This window comes from Sinohyriopsis cumingii, unplaced genomic scaffold (genome assembly GCF_028554795.1).
Source record: "Sinohyriopsis cumingii isolate HCF-2022 unplaced genomic scaffold, ASM2855479v2 utg000813l, whole genome shotgun sequence".
Taxonomy (NCBI): Eukaryota; Metazoa; Mollusca; class Bivalvia; order Unionida; family Unionidae; genus Sinohyriopsis; species Sinohyriopsis cumingii.
The window spans coordinates 1,450,281-1,467,628 of NW_028315934.1; the positions used below are offsets into that span (position 1 = coordinate 1,450,281).

Below are 17,348 nucleotides of genomic sequence, written 5' to 3' on the forward strand. Positions count from 1 at the left end.
GGGCTTTTGACACTGATGTCTAGTTATTTTGTTGTAGCCAGATTTTTAAGCAATAATTTTCTTCAGATCAGTTCAATTGCAAAAGGATACATTCTTTTTTCTCTGGAAATATTTTGAGGAGTGCTTACACAGAAGTTTTGGAGAAACATTGCTTACAAATTTAATTTGGATTTCCAGCACCAGTGTCATTATTGGTATTTCTACAAGGAACTGTAGATAAGCACAGTACTGACTACAGCATACGTCATCGTCATCCATCTTGGATTTTCCATCAGGATTCGAACTTGAAATTATTAGAACATTTATCACTAGGACTTTTGCAATTTAATTCGTGGATTATTCTTGGATTATTTTTGGATTATTCTTGGATTGTGTTTGGATTTGATCCTTGAAGCCGTAAGTTCTTCTCCTTTCTTCAATTTTACATAATTTTTCCAGGGAAAAAAATTATTTGCTAAATTGTAAAAAGGCTTGTTGTTTTCACTCTTTCTGTGTTGCTGTTTATTAGAGCCTAAAAGACTTTCTAAATTAGATGTGTTATCAAACCTCTGTTATGCTGGCATTTATTTGATACAAATCTTCAAGCATTTTGTCAGTTATCTATCATATTCTTATATAAGCATCGTTACAGTGATCTCGTAAACAATAATTTAATCGTTTAATTCTGGACAGGATTACTTATGACTGAAATAGATAGAGACTGCAAGTTTGTAAAGAAAAACCTTATTGGAGTAGCCGTCACAATGAGAAAAAATCACAATACCACACATTCACTTCATTGTTATTACTCATTTCCTTGGAAGAAGAGATCAAGCGTCAATATTATCGTAATATTTTGGGGCTTTTTACCATTCAGTAAAAAGGTGTAGCTGTTAAAGAGTAGTCATATCAGACATCACCAAGTTTATTACACCAACACGTTTCAGCGTATGTCTCAATTACAACATGTTCCATAATAGAATATACGCAACAAATGACTGCCACAAACATACCATTATTTATCTGAACACAATTACTAACAGTCAGATTTTTAAATAAATGCATGCCATGTTTCGACATTTATCAGTTCTTAACTTTAGATACATGGAAAGAAGAAAACGATAGTTTGTAAGTTGCTACAGCTATCATTAAAGTAAGTAAACAAACTAGCATTATGAGTGTGTGTGTGTGCCTGAGAGAGAGAGAGAGAGAGAGAGAGAGAGAGTTTTCGCAGGGATGTTTGTAAATGAGTCCATTATGATATGAGCTGATACTATTTCGTCTCGTTCCGAAAAGTTGGTTGAAGAAATTTCATCCGAGGCAGAAGTTGTGTTCCTAGTTCATAATTTTTAACGGGCTGTATACGTTGTTCTTAACAAGGAAGATATGTTGGGTCCGGTATAAATTCAGCTCGACAAGAAATACTTCCGCAAAGCTCAGCTGGACAAATCAGAATATTAGTCAGTTATTAATTGACATTGCTTCCTGAATTGTATTTATTTATTTGTCAAATGGCTACTGCAGTTACCAAGTCTACGTGTAAAGGCGATCAGAGCTGTTCAAAATGTTTGGAGGTGTTTTCTACGTACCGCCAGCTACCGTGTTTACATTCTTTCTGTGAATGCTGTCTTCGTGACTATTTATCAAAACGTGCTAGCACTACGGTGGGTCCATTTATAGAGTTTATGTGCCCTGTATGCAGAGCAGTTACTAGACTTGAAAATAAGGATAAACGTGTGGGAAAATGGGATCATGTATTTGTCCAGAATCCCATTTCTTTAGTGGCAGACTCGAAAGCGAAAAAAGAAAGATCATGCAACAGTTGCCACAAAGTTACCAACCCAGCCACGAAATTTTGTATTGCATGTGAAGAGTTCATGTGCGAGAATTGCTCTATATGCCATGAAAAAATGAAAAGGAGTCGCCAGCATCAACTAGTAACAGTGGAGGAAATAAAGACGGATCCAAACAGTCTAGTGAAGTTCGCAGAGGGTATATGGTGTGCAGAACATAACGATAAGGAAAAGGAGTTTTACTGCACTACTCACAACGCTGCCTGTTGTGCCAAATGTTCATTTCTTTATCACAGAATGTGCGACGAGGTACTCGAATTAAATGCCATTGCTACCAACCTACTGAAGGAAATCAATCCTCCCAAAATAATGGAAGAAATGCGAAAGTTACAGGACCATCTCAATACGTGTTTAGAAATGAATAAGGAAAATATAAACAGTCTCAAGTCACAGGTCGATAATATTTCAACCGAAATTGGAAAAGTCAGAAACAAAGTGAATGCAATGCTAGATGATATTGAGAAATTGGCTCAAAGTGAAGGAAACAAAATCTACAAGGCTGAAATGATCAAGAGACAAGAACGAAACCGTCAATGTCAATCGTTCATAAATGCTATCAAAAAGTCATATGCTCTTCTAGAGACGGTCAGGACACACGGGACGGACACACAGCAATTTCTTGTGGCTACCAAGACCATGAAACAGATTCGAGCTTACAAAAATCAGATTCAAGAGAAATTTGTGAGAGTAGATTCCATCAAATTAATACTTGAATTCGATAGCCATCTGAATGCCGTACTCTCACAAGATGGAAATGGGCTCGTGAAGGTAGTATGCAAAGAGGAGATAGATATTATGCATTCTGCAAGCACCTTTGTACCACTTCGAGAACGTATGGTGGAGCTGTCTCGAGTAATAAATGTTAACTGTCCCAATGGCAGTAACCCTTACTACAGAGGTATTACCCATTTGCATGGTGGAGAAATAGTTCTTGCTGATACTAATAACAACACATGCTGTCTTTACGATTCTTCTTACAACTTTATCACCATGTACGCATTGCCTTGCAGTCCATATGACATTTGTTTAATGGATGACAATGAAGTCGCTGTTACGATGCCATTAAAACATACGATCCAGTTTCTATCCATCAAAGACCACGTTATTAAGGATACAGCCAGGGTAACAACCAGATACGAATGTGATGGTGTGGCTGCTGCCAACAAGATGGAAATTGTTGTGGCTGGACATTGTGGTGACGATGACTTCGGCAACAAGTGTTACTGGAGCCTTATCTCTAAAGATGGTAAGGAGAAATTTCATCATGAATTTGACTGTCCAAGGACAACTCAAGCTTACATCGCTCTGAATACATCCAAGTCACGTGTGTATATATCTGTCTGTGGTGGTCATGCTCTGTATTGTTTTGGTCTGTTAGATAGAAGACATTATTTTATGTACAAAGCTAATAACCTGACGTATCCACTTGGTGTAGCCGTGGATATGGAAGACAATATATATGTTGTGGGGTGTCATTCTGACAACATCCATAAACTGACACCGGATGGCTCTATCCTTCAGGTGATCTCTTTTGGGATTCCTAACAAGCCAAGCAGGATTTCCTTCGATGCGAATCGAGATCAGTTTATTCTCACAAATAATTCAAAATGCAAAAGTCTTCACTACTTTATACACAAGTAATACATCTTTCTGCGACGATATTTAACAACCGATAACGTATTAATTTCCTAACGGTTGAAATGACAGTCTTCTTTTTATGAACAAGTGTAAGAACAATTAAAGTAAGGCTGAATTGCTGGATGTACAATGAATACGTTTCAAGATTAGATAAAGGATATCATTAATGGAATGAAAGCAAACAACGCATTATATGTATATTTGTAAATATATGACTAGGCATAGCAGGGTTAATGAAACAGAGAGAGAGAGAGAGAGAGAGAGAGAGAGAGAGAGAGATTGTAGAAAAAAGACAGGTGTTGCAAGCAAACACGTTAGTGTAGCCGTATTTATACAGACAGCGTACTTTGAACGCGAAAAAGAAACTCTAAGAATGCATGCTAGTGTAGCCATATCTAAATAAACTGTGAGTATATATATATATATATATATATATATATATATATATATATATATATATATATATATATGTATGTATGTATGTATGTATGTATGTATGTATGTATTAAGATGGTGACGTAGTAACTATAAACTACTAAGTTAGCTTGAACTTGTTTACTCTTGTTAATGTTATGATATGGAATGCTGCTATTTAAGGAAGTTTTCAAGAACGAATATATATATATATATATATATATATATATATATATATATATATATGCAATACGGTTGTACATATGGATGCAATACGGTTGCATATATAGATGCCATACGGTTGTGTATATATGGATGCAGTACGGTTGTCTACATGGATTCAATTCGTGCATTGATGCAGCAATAGCAATCGCCTGCATTTTGTGCTCAACACGTCTACATGAATTGATTCATTTTTAGGAGACTTCAAGTATCATCATGTAGTTTAAGTTCACATAAATCTGACCTCATAAGATGTTCCTATTCTTTTTGAATACACTAGCCCTTTAAAAATCGTTTACTTATGGTTATGTTTTTTATATATTTAACATACTTACATTATGTACCATGCAAACTATATTGTTCACAGTGCAATATAAAGCACACCATACAAGACACTGATTAGTCACATGGCTTGCCGTGGCTGCAACGATCGATTGAATTATCATATGGTGCCCCGGGGAAAGTTATAAATTGTGCCGTCATTGTTGCCCGGATAACTGTCGAGTACGGTAAGTTCCATAAATTAAAATTACAGAAAACCAAAGGGCCATGTTAGTATATTCTGATGAATAACACACTAAATATCAAATAAACAATAATACTAGTTTTATTCCAATTTGATTGGCAGAGTTGTCTCCCACCACACATGACAGCTCCCCCACCCCAATCCAGTTTATTATGCTAGACTTACAGCGAACTAGTGTACACAATAACTATTGCCCGTTTTATTTATTTATTTATTTATTTATTATTCTAGACTTTATGTTGATGAAATAACCCCTCATCACCATCACCACCCACTCACACAACAGTATCCCTTCAAGTACACATGGAACTCTTAAGGCCAATTAGTTTCTTACAGTACAGTCAGAATAAGTCTTACCATGACGGTAATTTTGCAAGTTCCCAACTAACCCTAAATAACTATGCTTATAAACAAACAAATATTAAAGAACGTAATAAATAATGATGACACAAATGATACATACTGACACAAAATGACAAATGTTTCAAGCCCTCTCCATCTGACATATCCGATTCAACCAGATATCAGTGATATTACACATCATTGTAATCTAATGAAAGAGCTTCCGATCAGTACAATCTAGAATGAGATGCACTACAATTCAAGTCGTCCTCCATGAATACTTCTTATTCTCTTCCGGTATTAATTGATAAGTCTTAAAAGATTGACACGAGCTCATCATGTATTAACATGAGTACAAATGTAAAGGTTATGTACGCTGTAAACGGCAAGGCAATCTTTTCTGCAGTGAAACACTCTACAAGGAAACACTGTTCACATTCAATGTAAATTTTACAATTGCTTTTTTTATACAGAATTCTCTTAAAATAGCCAATAAGTTTCAACCTGTATCGTCTTTCTTTCCCTTATTCTCATCTTTTATCCGTTTATCCGCTGCCCATCTTTGTGATTTGTATATGTTTTGGTTAGTGATAATGTTTAATTACAGGACTCTTTACAGGCAATATTGAACGATATTGTATTTCTGTCACCAGTTTTCAACATCATCTGCCATATATTTAGAATTGACAAAAAAGAATAATATTGTAATAACGAGTGTTTTCAAGTTTAATGCTTCGCTGTCTCCGTTGCGGCTACAATACCATTTATAAAATATATAGTTTAACCGACCTGGAAATTAGTCTCACATTTCGTACAAACTTTGCATCATGTACAATGAACTCCATGTCATTGTAAGTAGTGAAGTGCGAGACCCTAGGCTAACTGGGTCTTTAATGTTAAAAAGGGGTAAATCCACTGTAGCCTCTGTGGGAATTGAACATGGAGTCAATGGGGAAATGAACATAGCGACAAGGGAATGGGACACCGTAGCATCAAGGTAAATCCCAGTCAGAAAGTTTATCGGCCACAATAGTTGTTGTTGTTGTTATAGGGTTTAACGCCATTTTTCAGCATAAGATAGGCTATACATGGCGGCCAGTATTAATGGTGGAGGAAGAACCCGGGAAAACCCCGGAAAGAACCACCGACCCACGACAAGCTACCGGCAAGCTTTCTCACATATCCACATTGGCCGAGCCACTCGGGGCGCCCGGCCACAATAGCAACAAGAGGAATTTAACATGGGGAAATTTAACATGGGCGGGACTATAGACCGTCAAGGGGAATTTAACATGACGAATAGGGTGTCCCACTTCACTACTATCGTAAATTATTGTTCCAATCAACCGGTCAAGTACCAAATGAATCACTACAAAATTCCTAGGTATTAACAATACCAATCAATGAGTACACCTGTTATGTGATGGACTGTAGTTTAGTCTGAATGCAGGTGTTCATTCTGTCAAAAGGACCAAATTCTGATGAAGAGGAACAAATGTGTAGCCAATAAGATAAAACCTTCAAAGGTCAATATATGCACATTTCAACAAAGCAATATATCATATTGCCACGCTGTTATTGTCCAACACCAGACACTCATAAGAGTTGTTGGACTTTTGAAATCAGTGAGACTTGTTGATAATTTAAGTTATTGAGATTTGCTGAATTAATTGTTTTGTTGTGGGGGTTTTCTTTTGTTTGAATTGAATATATTAAATACGTTGCATCTTATTCAGACATTTCTTGCCATTGGAATACAATACAGTCAAGCTTGCAATGTAGTAATGATTTTAATGACGTATAATGGTAAAATTAGGATTGCTGTGGTTTTCATAATATACAATGTTCCACAAGCTATGTATCACTATCTATCTATCTATCTATCTATCTATCTATCTATCTATCTATATATATATATATATATATATATATATATATATATATATATATATATATATATATATATATATATATATATGTGTGTGTGTGTGTGTGTGTGTGTGTGTCTGTGTGTCTGTCTGTCTGTCTGTCTGTCTGTGTTATTTTGACCGTATCGGGGGCATTTACACATATTTATTGGTCAAACATAGTCTAAGTGACAAGTTTTGGTTGATTGGTGATACATAGGTTTCGTTATGAAATACAATATTTGTACAAAACGTAATCACTCTACGGTGCCCGGTTTTGAATATCCTTCTTGGCAGAGAAGTGAAATAAGTATACACTTGATCTTGTGACCATCATTTGCATAATTATATGTAACATAGTGTACACGAAAAACTGATGATATAAAAAACGACCACACTAGCAAACTGAGCGACAATGACAAATACACGAGTTGTTCTACTTCACTCCTACTTTTTTATGGTTGTTATTTTTAATAGTTTTTGTTACTTACTTAAATTGCTTCTTTTTGTGAAAGTATTGCAAAATCCATGCGGTATAAGTCATAAAGGTCTTCATTACCAGCTATTTCAGTAATAGGAGTACTTTATAGAATCTAAATTACACATACCTGTAGCTTGCAGTTGCTCACTTAAATTCGATCTCACACATCTATAGTCTTGGAAGGTTATTATATATACGATTCAAAAAATAGATACAGCAAAATCAATGTTACGATACTCGGAGGTTTTTTTTTTTTTTTTGGAACAGGTCAAGCTACAGTGTGGTCTAGTATAAACCAGACTGAGTGCCATTCACAGTGATGTCATTATGAACGATGCAGCTGCTGAAATAAATTTTGCAACCCGCTTATATACCATAATTTCGTCTCAAATGTTTTTGATGAAATGAATGAAAAATACGAAAATTATTTGGTCAAAATTCTCAATATTTCACACTTAAGTATATAGTAATACAGGGTATTACTCTAAGATGTCAAATATATATGATATTTCATTTCATATCAGTGAGATCATAATTATCGAATCATATCAATTGAAAATTATTGGAAAATTTAATGTGCTTTTAATGTTGTGTCAATTTTCATTTCAGGTATCTAGACCTTACAAATAAATAAACCAATTAGACGTCAAAATGACCAATAGTAAACCAGTTCATACAAGGGTTAGCAGTTTCGCCATATGGCACATACCACTTGTACAAAAATGACACCCTATCGTTAGACATTCCACGAGAGTAAATTCTTACACTAGTAAGAGAAATAAAAATCTATAAAACTTATGATCAATGTAAAACCGTAAAGATATTGCTCAATACAAACTAATAATAAGAGGAAACCCAAAACTAAACCCGACTATATACCAATTTCACAATAACCGAAAATACCGCTCTCGCGTTATCTCGGAAAATCTTGTAAATCCGAAGCGAGGCATTCACTGCCAGGAGATTTACAAGCAATCGAAATGTCAGAACTAGAGGACCGCACCGGTGGCCTAGTGGTTACAGCGTCCGCCTCGGTTGCGGGAGTTCGTGGATTCGATCCCCGGCCGAGTAAAAAAAAAAAGACTTATAAAAATGGTAATAGCAGCTGCCTCGCTAGGTGCTCAGTATTAAGAGGTTAGTGTTAGGACTGGTCGGCCTGGTGTAAGGTTATTGTGACTGGGTGGGACAGCATGCTACATGTCTGCGGCATGATGCCCCAGTGCTAAAAAATCACTATAAACTGCCACATTGCAGACATCGTAGTAATATGACTTAAAAATTGTTAAAGCTACGTTAAAATCCAAATTACACACATACACACACACACATACACACATACACACACACACATACACACACACATACACACATACACACACACACACACACACACACACACACAGAACATGAGAAGTATATCAATTATAGCCTAGATGATTTAAAGTGTTTAACCGTCACACAATTAAAATAAATCTTAAATCTGGATAATTAATAGCGTCAGTGAACAAACTGCCATGCTAGTATAACGTATATGTGACCCAGTGTGCAGGAAAAAGGATGTCTTGCAGTTAAAATAAGAGGTGTAAGTGTAATGTTGACATCAGACATTTCACAATCTGGTATGTCTGTCAGAAAACACTCAATGGACTAGAGATTTTACAACAAAAATAGCAGAAACGAATTTCAATCAGATTTATGACTATTTTATGATTCATTCGTAGAGTGTTCGCTACGTTTAAAACTTCAACTTTAAGATTGTAATCTCGACCCAATGTACGTTAAATCAAACATAAAATTAATGAAAACCTTAGCTATGTCTTGCAGAAATATACTAGAGTATACCTAAAAACAAGTTACTTCTTTCTCACTGACATTACCAATTACCGCCAGGACCGTTATTCCAGGTTAGAAATTCATATATGGTTTTATTTCGTTATAATAAAAAACGTGCACAATTCTTTTAGCAAAGATATTCGTCACAATGACAAACTGCACTTGAATATGTTTGTCCCAAAACCTACCTTATATAAAGCTAAATAACGACATCCTCCTATACAGCTTTACAGACAATGAGATTGAGAACCGTAACGATCGTTTCGTCTGAAGACTAATTGCATGTATACATGCTTTGTCGCCTAGGTTTAAAAGTAATGGGTTTACTGCATTTGACCATCATTACTTAGTTTGGGAAGTACTTAAACGGTAAACATAAATGTATAGGATACACTTGAAATTCCATCATGAAATTAAAAATGAGGTATATTTATTATATTTCATGTTTAATTTTCAATATACCCTGGTCCAAAATATGCCATTATAGTAGCTTCCTACAATACCGTTGTTCCATAGAAACGCGGTATTGGAAGTGTTTGATATTTTGCGCATAGCACCACCTATCGTATACTTAACCTACATGCACTATATGACTATAAATTACTAGTTTGTCATCACTAGCCAATTTCGAGAAAATCACAGAACTGCAAGGCGAGTACCAGGGCCGGATCAAAGTCAAGTAATGAGAAGGTGGGTGGGTGGGTGCAAAAATTTCAAAAGGGCCATGACTTTCCTTGAAAGTGCCAAAAAGCAAACATATATGTGTCCATTTACTCAAAGTTTGCATAATATCCAATAAATGTGCGAAATAATAAAACGATGGTCAGATTTCAAGTGACTGAACGCTTCTGTGTGTACGTGGCTTTGTTTGCAGGGAGGGGTACGGAAACCCCAGGCCCCATCCCCACTGCCACCCCCGGCCTGGCCTTTAGTACACTATTTTAAAAATGAACCCATGAATATCGATGTCTGTAAAAATGTCCGGACCTCATGCTTTAAATTAGAATCTATAGCTTGTTAAAATCGATATCGCTGTAACAAATCGTTTAACCAGTTTATCGTCTGATAATAGTAGAATATATTGGGACGACTGGGGGACAATGGGATTTACTATAGAAAAAAGGTCAAATGCAATATAGGGAAAGGCAATTTTAAGGGACAACAAAATTATAGGGACAAGGGGAATTTCAACAGGATGGAACTATTGAGGAAAACGGGGAATGGGACATGAGATTTTATAGGGACAAAGGGAAAATGGAATTGGGGTGACGTCATTTTCCTTTTTCTTTCTTTCTATGGCCCAGGTGGTCCTGATCGTTTCCACTTCTTTATTTATTACTTTCCTCTTAAGATTTTCAGCTTCTTCTAAGGCAGCGGATCCGTTTTTCGTGCAGCTTAAGGGTGCGTAAGACCAATACAGGCAGGCCTCTATCTTTTCTAAATATCCTCTTTAGTCACTATAAAGTCCAAGGCTTTCTTCAATAGACCCACTTTGCAGTGTTCATAGGAAATTAATTATCTCATCTTCTTCTCTTCTTCCCACCATACCTCTTTAATCAATTCCCTGGCTTCTTGAACGGTTGACACTCGTCTCATCACGCACTGTAGATTAGCTGGATATTTCCAACTGGATGCTATCATCTCTAATACATACTCCACTTCCACCACACTATCCCAAGCATCTCTCAAATTAGCTATGCAACTCATTTCTTTCTAGTTGACACGTCAACGATAGGTAGCCAGACTGCTTCTTTTTTTTTTTTTTTTTTTTTTGATTTGTGTCGCTTTGGCACTACGTGCACGCGTGACTGCCTTATTTCCGCATTAGCGGAATACTTAATTAATCGCGGGTGAAGGAAAATGAGCCTCATCACCCATGCCTTTATGCACACGAATATGCTTTTTAATTAATGCAAGTTGGATGAAAATGAAGTCCTTATCGACCTGTTTGTAGGCTGTATAGAGTGGAAATAGTCCCAACACACACTCATTCTAATGTACATATACCACAGCAGTTTGAGACGTCGAGCGTGCTTGGAAACATTTTTTGTGACGTCAGCCCAGCTATGTGTGTACACGCTCATCTGGGCACCTGCTATTAAAACGAGTGGGACTCGTACTATACACTCGTCTTGGATTGTCCCGGCCATGGAAGGCAGAAAAGGGACTCTTCGGGAAGCACCAGCATCCAAGGAATGTCGCGAATGAAACGCCAGGCGTACCTTATATCAAATCTAGGCGATTCCTATTACCAATAATGTATCAGCCAGCTGTGCAATTAGTCTAATCAAATAGAGTTAAAATTTTCCTATATTAAATTAGTGTTTTAATTTAGTATACAAGGTGTACTTCAATTTCCAAAATTACCGAATCTGTAGAGTCTAAGTTACTTATATACTACAGTATTATGCTGTGTCTTTTAAGTGGTACTATAATTTAGACGGCGGTGAATAAAGGATCAAATTAGACCTTAGTAATAAGGTATTATCGAATGGGGATTTCAAGCCAAATTGAAATCCCTTAATTAAAGGTCATTCGATTGAGGCCTAAAAAGGGCTTTGGTTAATCCTCGTCATGAATCAGAAGTCCCTTTAGATGGTGTTGCAGTAGAAACTTCCTTCTCGTTGTTCCTTCAGTTGCTTTTGGGCAGACGATAGTTCCCCTATTACTACTGACGATACCTCCTATGACTAGGTCCTCATTTTATATCGACTCTTGTATGGTTGGAATTTCCAGGCTATGAGCCCTAATCAGGTCATTAAATATTAAGTTTGCCAGGGGTACTTGTGTCAGGGCGACATCCTTCCCTAAGTTTTAAGGCAAATTGTGGCTCTAAAGAGCTGTCTAGCACGAAACGGAACATATTTCCCTTGTCATTCTTATGTTGGATAGGTTTCCATTACCAGTTTCAGTTCTTCAGTATGTGTCAATGTTTTTTACTGATTATTGATTAAACATCTGATCCCACATTCATCAGATTGGTCAAATATGTATTAATCACGCCTGCTTTCTCTCTCTCTCTCTCTCTCTCTCTCTCTCTCTCTCTCTCCGGCAGTAGGTTTGGTTTTCACTTATTCTTGGTTTGATTTATTTGCTGGTGTTCGTTGTGGGTCCTCTGGGTTGGTTGGTAAAAGTCCAGGGTTCTTTCTTCCTTGTTGTCTAGCAGCAGGGAGGGTGAACAGACCGAAACTAAAAGTAGAATAAATAGATAAAAACAGTTTCACAAATACAGGAGGCCCAAACACACAAAAACAGGTTCCCTGGCGATGCTAGCATCGCTCGCGGGGTCCGTCATTGAAAAATCCATGATCGGCCCCCCGCTGTGAGAAATCTTCGAGTTTCCAAGGAAACATTTTTATGTTAACGGAATTAAATCATTGATAAATAAATAATGGCAAATATCGGAGAAGCACTCACAACTAGATTGGCACGACAACGACTAGCCGCGATTAAAAAATTTCTTCCGGTTCGTGATTCCGTCAAAGAAAAATTAAAAGCAAGACAAGAAGCGCGAGTTGAGTTTGCAACATCTGCGGAGGAATTATTTAAGCCTATTACAGCAGCTACTGGTGAAATTAAAACTGCAATTGTAGGAAAACCTGATCCTGCCGACCCTACCAAAACAAAACAAGGGTTACTTCAAGCAATAGAAGAACTTAAACAGCAACAGGCAGATGCAGGTGCCGCAGCTGATCCAGGTGCCGCCGGAGTAGTGACAGTTGCTAAGGAAACATTTATTAATAAATTTACCGAAGATGGTATTACTGAAATAAAAAATATTCCGCTTACTAACATAGATGAGCTTAGGGAGTTTTCTGCTTGGATTGTCTTAAATTATCCTAACCGGCAAGAATTTCTAAAACCAGGAGCTGCCTCGGGTATGACTCAGGGAGAGTGGCGGGATTATGTTTATAAAGTAAACCGAGGCATTTCTCGAATAGCTAACATTGATGATACCTATAATTTTATAAAAACTGGCGTAATTGGGGTTAATAAGGAACTAAGAGACCAACGAATGAAGGCAAAGGAAATGGAAAAGCAGGCAAAAATACAGGAAAGGGAAATGAAAAAGCAGGCAAAAATACAGGAAAGGGAAATGAAAAAGCAGGCAAAAATACCGGCGAAGAAAACACAAGCTCTAAAACAGACCCCGCAAATGACACTGCCCGATCCAGTGCCTGAATTTTTATCGCGTGAACAAATGGGCGCTAGCGCTCCCGATGACGATGATGATTTTACCACTTCTGTTTCGTCGCCGCCGCAAACTCGGCTGTCGTCTCCCGAACAAATAGGAGAATTAATCATGAAAAAAGATAAACTGATAAGGGAACAGCTCGATCTTTCAATAAATAAACAAAAAACAGAGGAACTGGACCAAAGCAATCCGGAAAATAAGGCTAAGCACAAAGCCGCAATTGCTGCATATTATAAAAATAAAAAAGAAATTAAAGCAATAAACAAAAAAATTGCTGAATTAGAACAACAAGAAAAAGAGAAAACAGGCAGCGGATATAATAACCACATCTGTCCTGATAGCGTCGTCAACGATGTGTCCAGACTAGAAGTTCTCATCGGAGGAAAACGCGCCGGAAACAACTCCCCAGAAATTATAAATGAGGCCGCAGGTATCTGTCAGCGACTATTTCAGCGTGGCATCATGGATATAAGTACATACCGGGGGCTCATTGATGAACTCACGGATGGTTACCACAGCGACTAGTGAATTTAGTTAGAGAAATAATAATTAAATAAAATGATCGTGCACAATTCTCAACCCAGACACGCTAGCGTGTTACCAGTCCGCGTAGTGAACTCACGATTACCAGTATACAGAGCAACCTACGGAGATGGTCTCGGTGATACAATTACTGGTTTGTTTTCAAGAATAGCCCCTAAGGCATTACCGATTGCAAAACAATTGTCGATGAAAGCTATTGATGTTATCAAGGATAAAGCCCTTGGATCTGTTGGTGATCTCGCCGGGAAGGCATTCGCGTCAATCAAGGATAGACTATCACGGTTAATTCGCAGATCAAAAAAACCACCACCGGTGAAACTGGCGAGTACTGAACTTATGCCAGCGGATGTCGGTAAAATAATAAATCAGGCTGCCAGTCAAAAACTCGCAGAGTTAGTAGCCCAAACACCCGAACAAATAAATACAAGTCTGATATCAGGAAGTGGATTTCGTTTTAGAAGGCAATAATTTTATATAAAATGTTTAAACGTATATCTGATCCAGCGTTCGACATGGATGCACCAACACTCAAGGATGAGTCAGTGCGTGATTATCAGTATTATTCTTACGAAGCAATAGTACCTAATCAGTCGGGGCGAATTGAATTGCGAGTTCAGGATACAAGTAGATATTTCTTGCCCGCTGAAGCATTTCTTGAAGTCACGGGTGAAATTGTAACAAATGTTCCCGCTAATACAGCATACGGAGCTGATGTTCGAGTTGGTTTTGTTAATAATGGCATCATGGCGCTGTTCAAAAGTGCTTCATACAGCATTGACGGGAGAGAGATTGAAACGATTCAGGATAATGTTGGCGTTGCTACAACAATCTTGGGATTAGCACGATACTCAGATGATTACACCAGATCAGCTGGTCCGACTATGATGTTTGCTAAGGACAATTCTGATCATCCGGATCATAGATCTAGCATTGTAAGACGACCAAGAAACTTTGCCGATAACGCTGATGCTGATGTGTGGCCGATAGTTCATCACAACCCTAATTACAATCTGGGGTTTGCTACGCGTAAATTAATGTTATCAGGCAATAACAGAAGATTCTCATGTGTAATTCCGCTGTCTCACATCTTTGGATTCTGCAGAAATGTCAGAAAGATTATTTTTGGATCTAATCATTCAGTTGTACTTGTTAGACACGGTACCAGCAATGACGCTATCTGGTGTGAAGCCGGTGCTGCTGAAGGTAAAGTAGTATTATCCAAGCTTGCGTTGTGGATGCCAGTGATGTCTCCATCGATCACTGAAGAGCAACGGCTACTCTCTTTCATGGATACAGGCGGTAAATCACTGTTATCATGGTTAACAACAACAACAGATAGTTTTCAGAGTAACATTCTTGGAAATTTTACGTGGCATATAGCATCACAACAGGGAGTATCAGCACCGCGACATATTTTCGTTGCACTTCAGGGAATGGATCGATTAAACAATCGAGAAGAAAATTCAATGGTATTTGATAATTGTGACGTCACTGAGGTTTCGCTGCGAATAAACGGACATCAAGAACCATCTGAAGACATTCATATAAATTTTGAAGAAAATCAGGTCGCACGTGCGTATCACCGTCTGATGACGTTTATGGGGCGTGATCAAAATATTGATACCGGTCTACAGATATCACAGTTGGATTTCAAAACGTTATATCCGGTTTATTACTTTTCGCTGGAACATCTTGATCTAACCAAACAATCTGTCGTTGATATACACTTTAAGGCTAGGGTGGGTGTAGTTCCTGCTGGTGGTTACAGAGCGATTGCTGTCATACTCTCCGACAAAACAATGCTTTTGGAAGGTGTTGGCGGACGAATGAGAGTCATTGACGCTCCAGTCGAGAATATGTAACCTAATTAAATTCAGTCTTTGAAATATAATGTCATACAATCATGTTAACGTCACCTTGACTTCCGGTCAAACGAAGAAATTGCAATCAAAGAACGCAAGCACGTGCGGGACATCAATAACACTAAAACGAGATCAACTTGTTGGTGGTCCAGACAAGCTGTCGTTGACTAATACTCAGATTAAACATTTTAATAAGGCACTAACAGCAAAAACCGGTGTCCGACTTAATTTCTCTGCTGCAGCTATCAAGGACATGACTAAAACCGGTGGAATATTTCCTCTTCTCGCAGCAATACCGGCGTTGATTGCCGCGGCAGCACCAGCCGTAGCAAAAGCCGCAGCACTCGGTGCAGTTGGAACAGCGGCCGGAATGGCACTTAAAAAGGCAACCGGAAATGGATACAAAAAAAAGGGACGCGGTCTAAGACTACCAGGAACTCCGGCATCATGGTACCCAAAACGGGTTTAAAAACGCTTCGTGAGACGCAGTCTCCAATGAGCAATTTTGATTTATTAGATGCTGTTAAAAAATTGCGTATAAAACATTTCAGAGGAGTATTTATGCGAGATCAATTACCGCAACGACCAAATAATCCAGAAACTGGCATTATCAATCTCGACAACAAAGACGGTCCTGGAACTCACTGGGTTGCTTACGCGATCGATCCACGTGGAATTATCTATTTTGATTCGTACGGTTTAGCACCGCCAGTTGAGTTTCTCAGGTATGTCAGCAGATTTTATAATGTTCCAGTGTGGCAGTCGACGCTACCAACACAAACATTAGTTGATCCGCCCATTTGTGGGAACGAGGTTTTAAATGTTCTTGATGCGATCTCAAAAAATCCAGCAACATCTCCGCATCGAGTAGTGCATGAATATACCGCATCGAGAAATGCTCGCATTTGAAAAACAGCAATAACAAATAATGGTAGATATTTACGGAAGACCTTTCACACGAAGAGGTAAACCAAGCACAGATGCTGATCTCTCAAAATATGCGACCCGAGATGAAGTCGAAAATCTTTTGAATATAGCTGGAGTTGACCCAGATGAAGTTGCTATTTTCCAAGACAGGCAAGGAAAACTAAGAACGAGCAACATTAAGTGGAATGATATAATTCGCAGAGTTCTTGGAGCTACCAAGGATAACTTCGTTGCATTTAGTGATGGCGGCCGGATCAAGGACTCGAATATATCAATCGCAAGCATCAAAGACAGTATTGATAAAGGTGTTGACAAGTGCGTGAAAAAAGACGGTGACACGATGACAGGAGAACTCAGCATGAATGGAAACAAAATAACCGTACTCAGAGATCCAGCCTCGAACGACGATGCAGCAAACAAACAGTATGTGGACACAGCCGACAGCGTCATAGATACCAAATTATCCACGTTACGAGCTGAGTATGATGTTCATGTGACCCAGTTTGGAAGACTTCGCAGAAACGTTCTTAACACCGTAGATGAGTTCTTCGGGAAACCTAATGCCGTCAGTATGAAACTCACCGAAATTAAGGAAACATTAGATAACGTAGTAAATGGAATTCCGC

At 38.0% G+C, this 17,348-nt stretch overlaps 2 protein-coding genes across 2 annotated transcripts; both read left to right on the top strand.

Annotated features, from left to right (window-relative positions):
• Positions 1 to 1,414: 1,414 nt before the first annotated feature.
• Positions 1,415 to 6,698, top strand: LOC149773216 (uncharacterized). The gene has a single exon (XM_089946643.1). The coding sequence runs from the start codon at positions 1,491 to 1,493 to the stop codon at positions 3,471 to 3,473; it is 1,983 nt and encodes a 660-aa protein (XP_089802769.1). The 5' UTR covers positions 1,415 to 1,490; the 3' UTR covers positions 3,474 to 6,698.
• A 1,315-nt stretch (positions 6,699 to 8,013) lies between these two features.
• On the top strand, positions 8,014 to 14,460 carry LOC149773217 (uncharacterized). Its single transcript, XM_089946662.1, has 3 exons — positions 8,014 to 8,043; positions 8,552 to 8,624; positions 12,906 to 14,460. The coding sequence occupies exons 1-3, from the start codon at positions 8,014 to 8,016 to the stop codon at positions 13,913 to 13,915; spliced, it is 1,113 nt and encodes a 370-aa protein (XP_089802788.1). The 3' UTR covers positions 13,916 to 14,460.
• Positions 14,461 to 17,348: the final 2,888 nt, after the last annotated feature.

Coding starts and splice junctions, on each gene's coding strand:
- LOC149773216 (XM_089946643.1), top strand. CDS start 1,491: ATGGCTACTGCAGTTACCAAGTCTACGTGTAAAGGCGATCAGAGCTGT.
- LOC149773217 (XM_089946662.1), top strand. CDS start 8,014: ATGACCAATAGTAAACCAGTTCATACAAGG. Junction 8,044..8,551: donor GTAAACCAGTTCATACAAGG/GTTAGCAGTTTC, acceptor TGGGTGGGACAG/CATGCTACATGTCTGCGGCA. Junction 8,625..12,905: donor GCCACATTGCAGACATCGTA/GTAATATGACTT, acceptor GTGCCGCCGGAG/TAGTGACAGTTGCTAAGGAA.